General features: G+C 39.5%; 1 protein-coding gene across 1 annotated transcript; it reads right to left on the bottom strand.

Moving 5' to 3' along the window:
• Positions 1-804: 804 nt before the first annotated feature.
• LOC146021045 (taste receptor type 2 member 41-like) lies at positions 805-1707 on the bottom strand. The gene has a single exon (XM_083154847.1). The coding sequence runs from the start codon at positions 1705-1707 to the stop codon at positions 805-807; it is 903 nt and encodes a 300-aa protein (XP_083010973.1).
• Between the last annotated feature and the right edge of the window lie 257 nt (positions 1708-1964).

Raw genomic sequence — 1964 nt, 5'->3', positions numbered from 1 at the left:
TATGCCACTGTATAGAGCATTGGTTAGACCGCACCTCGAATACGCAGTGCAGTTCTGGGCCCCGCACTATAAAAATGACATCATAGAATTAGAAAAAGTCCAAAGGCGAGCAACAAAGCTTATTAGGGGAATGGAGAATTTAAGCTACGGGGAGAGATGAAACAATTTGGGACAATTTACACTAGAGAATAGATGTTTAAGGGGGGACATGCTCAACATGTACAAATACATCAGGGGCCAATATAAGGAACTGTCAATTACCCTTTTTTCTACTAGAAAGGAATCTAGGACGAGAGGGCATGAGTTTAGATTAGAAGAAACAAGTTTTTGTTCAGCTAGAAGAAAAACATTCTTTATGGTCAGAGCAGTCAAACTTTGGAACTCTCTTCCTGGAGAAGTGGTGTCGGCAGACACTATTAATACGTTCAAAATAAGGTTGGACAAACACTTATTGGTTAAAAACATCCACGGGTACGAATAAGTAACATAATCTGTCTTTAAAATATCAAGAACATACTATACAACAAGGGATAAACTATTATAAACATAGGTTGAACTAGATGGACGCAAGTCTTTATTCAGCCTCACCTACTATGTAACTATGTAACTATGTATATATACTGTAATTTGGATGGATGCAAAACTTAATATTGTTTAATTTAATCTAATGAAATATTCTAAAGGAAATGTTAATCCCCCAAGGAACACATTGGTCATATAGCCCTGCTAATATCTACAGATTTAGTTATAAGAAACAAGACAACTCATATCTCTAATTATACAGTAGGTGTAAATATTTTATATTCAGGTGGTTATAATGTACCGCCATAATCTGCTCTTCAGTTTGGGATTACCATGGATTATAATGAGAGTTTTAGCAGTGGGATAACACAGAATAAGTAACCAGAGGGCTGACTGCAAATTGCTATTAAGGATGTTACTTACTGATGAAATATCAACTATTATGTTTATCACACAGAAAGTGACATCGAGCAAGAGACGCACAATCATTGTCCTGACAGCCCGGACATGTCCCTGGAGCTGAGCAGATGATATATTAGATTCTCCCTGTCTCATCCTCCAGATGTGTCTCAGGAGAGCCGTCACACTGAGCCCAATACAGAGAGACGTCATAGAAAATGGAAGATACTGTGCCAGGAATGATGAGCAATAGGTGTAAGCAATGTTCCATGTTACTGCATTTACAGGTTGAATATGGTTGTCAGTGTTATTTTTGGCAATGTCAATTCTAGCTGTCCATAACATTGGCACATAAATGACAAAGAACCACACCAGCGTTCCCATTATGAGGTGAAGAATAGAAGACTGGAATATTGTTTTGACACGAAGGAAAAAGTTATGGGAAACATTCACCAGGCGGACACAGTAGAAGATGCAGAGCCAGGTGGTGTTCCAGAAGCTAACATGAATAAGTGCACTATACAGCATTATCATGTATATAATAGTGTACTGTATTTGTCTAGTAAATAGCCCAAATAACTCTAAGACACTATTGATTGCAAAGTGCCCCAGTAAGAGGAGATTTGTCAGCACAGTCGCACACTGGATCTTATCACAGACACCCAGATTTCCAGTCTCCTTCCAGTCCCTGATGTACACAGCGCAGATTGTACAGGAGAGGATGGTCCCAGATGTTCCATTGATCAGTGCAATAATAAATGTGCACATCTTCAGAGCAGACCACATTGTCTATCAGGTATTACTGTAGGTTTGACTTCTATTTAGCAATGATTCCTTTATAAGTGAGAAGTCCATAGGGCAATGACTACACAAAAGCAAAGGGCTGAGTAATATGAGCATCAGATGCAAATAGGCTGAGCACCTGGGTCACAGGTGTGGGCTGTGTATAATGACCGGTGCATCTATATCAGATGTCAGCACCTGGATCCCAGGTGTGAGCTGTGTATAATGACCGGTGCATCTATATCAGATGTCAGCACCTG

This window comes from Crinia signifera, chromosome 7 (genome assembly GCF_055691185.1).
Source record: "Crinia signifera chromosome 7, ASM5569118v1, whole genome shotgun sequence".
In the NCBI taxonomy this organism is placed as follows: domain Eukaryota; kingdom Metazoa; phylum Chordata; class Amphibia; order Anura; family Myobatrachidae; genus Crinia; species Crinia signifera.
This window is presented reverse-complemented; position numbering and strand designations above follow the sequence as displayed.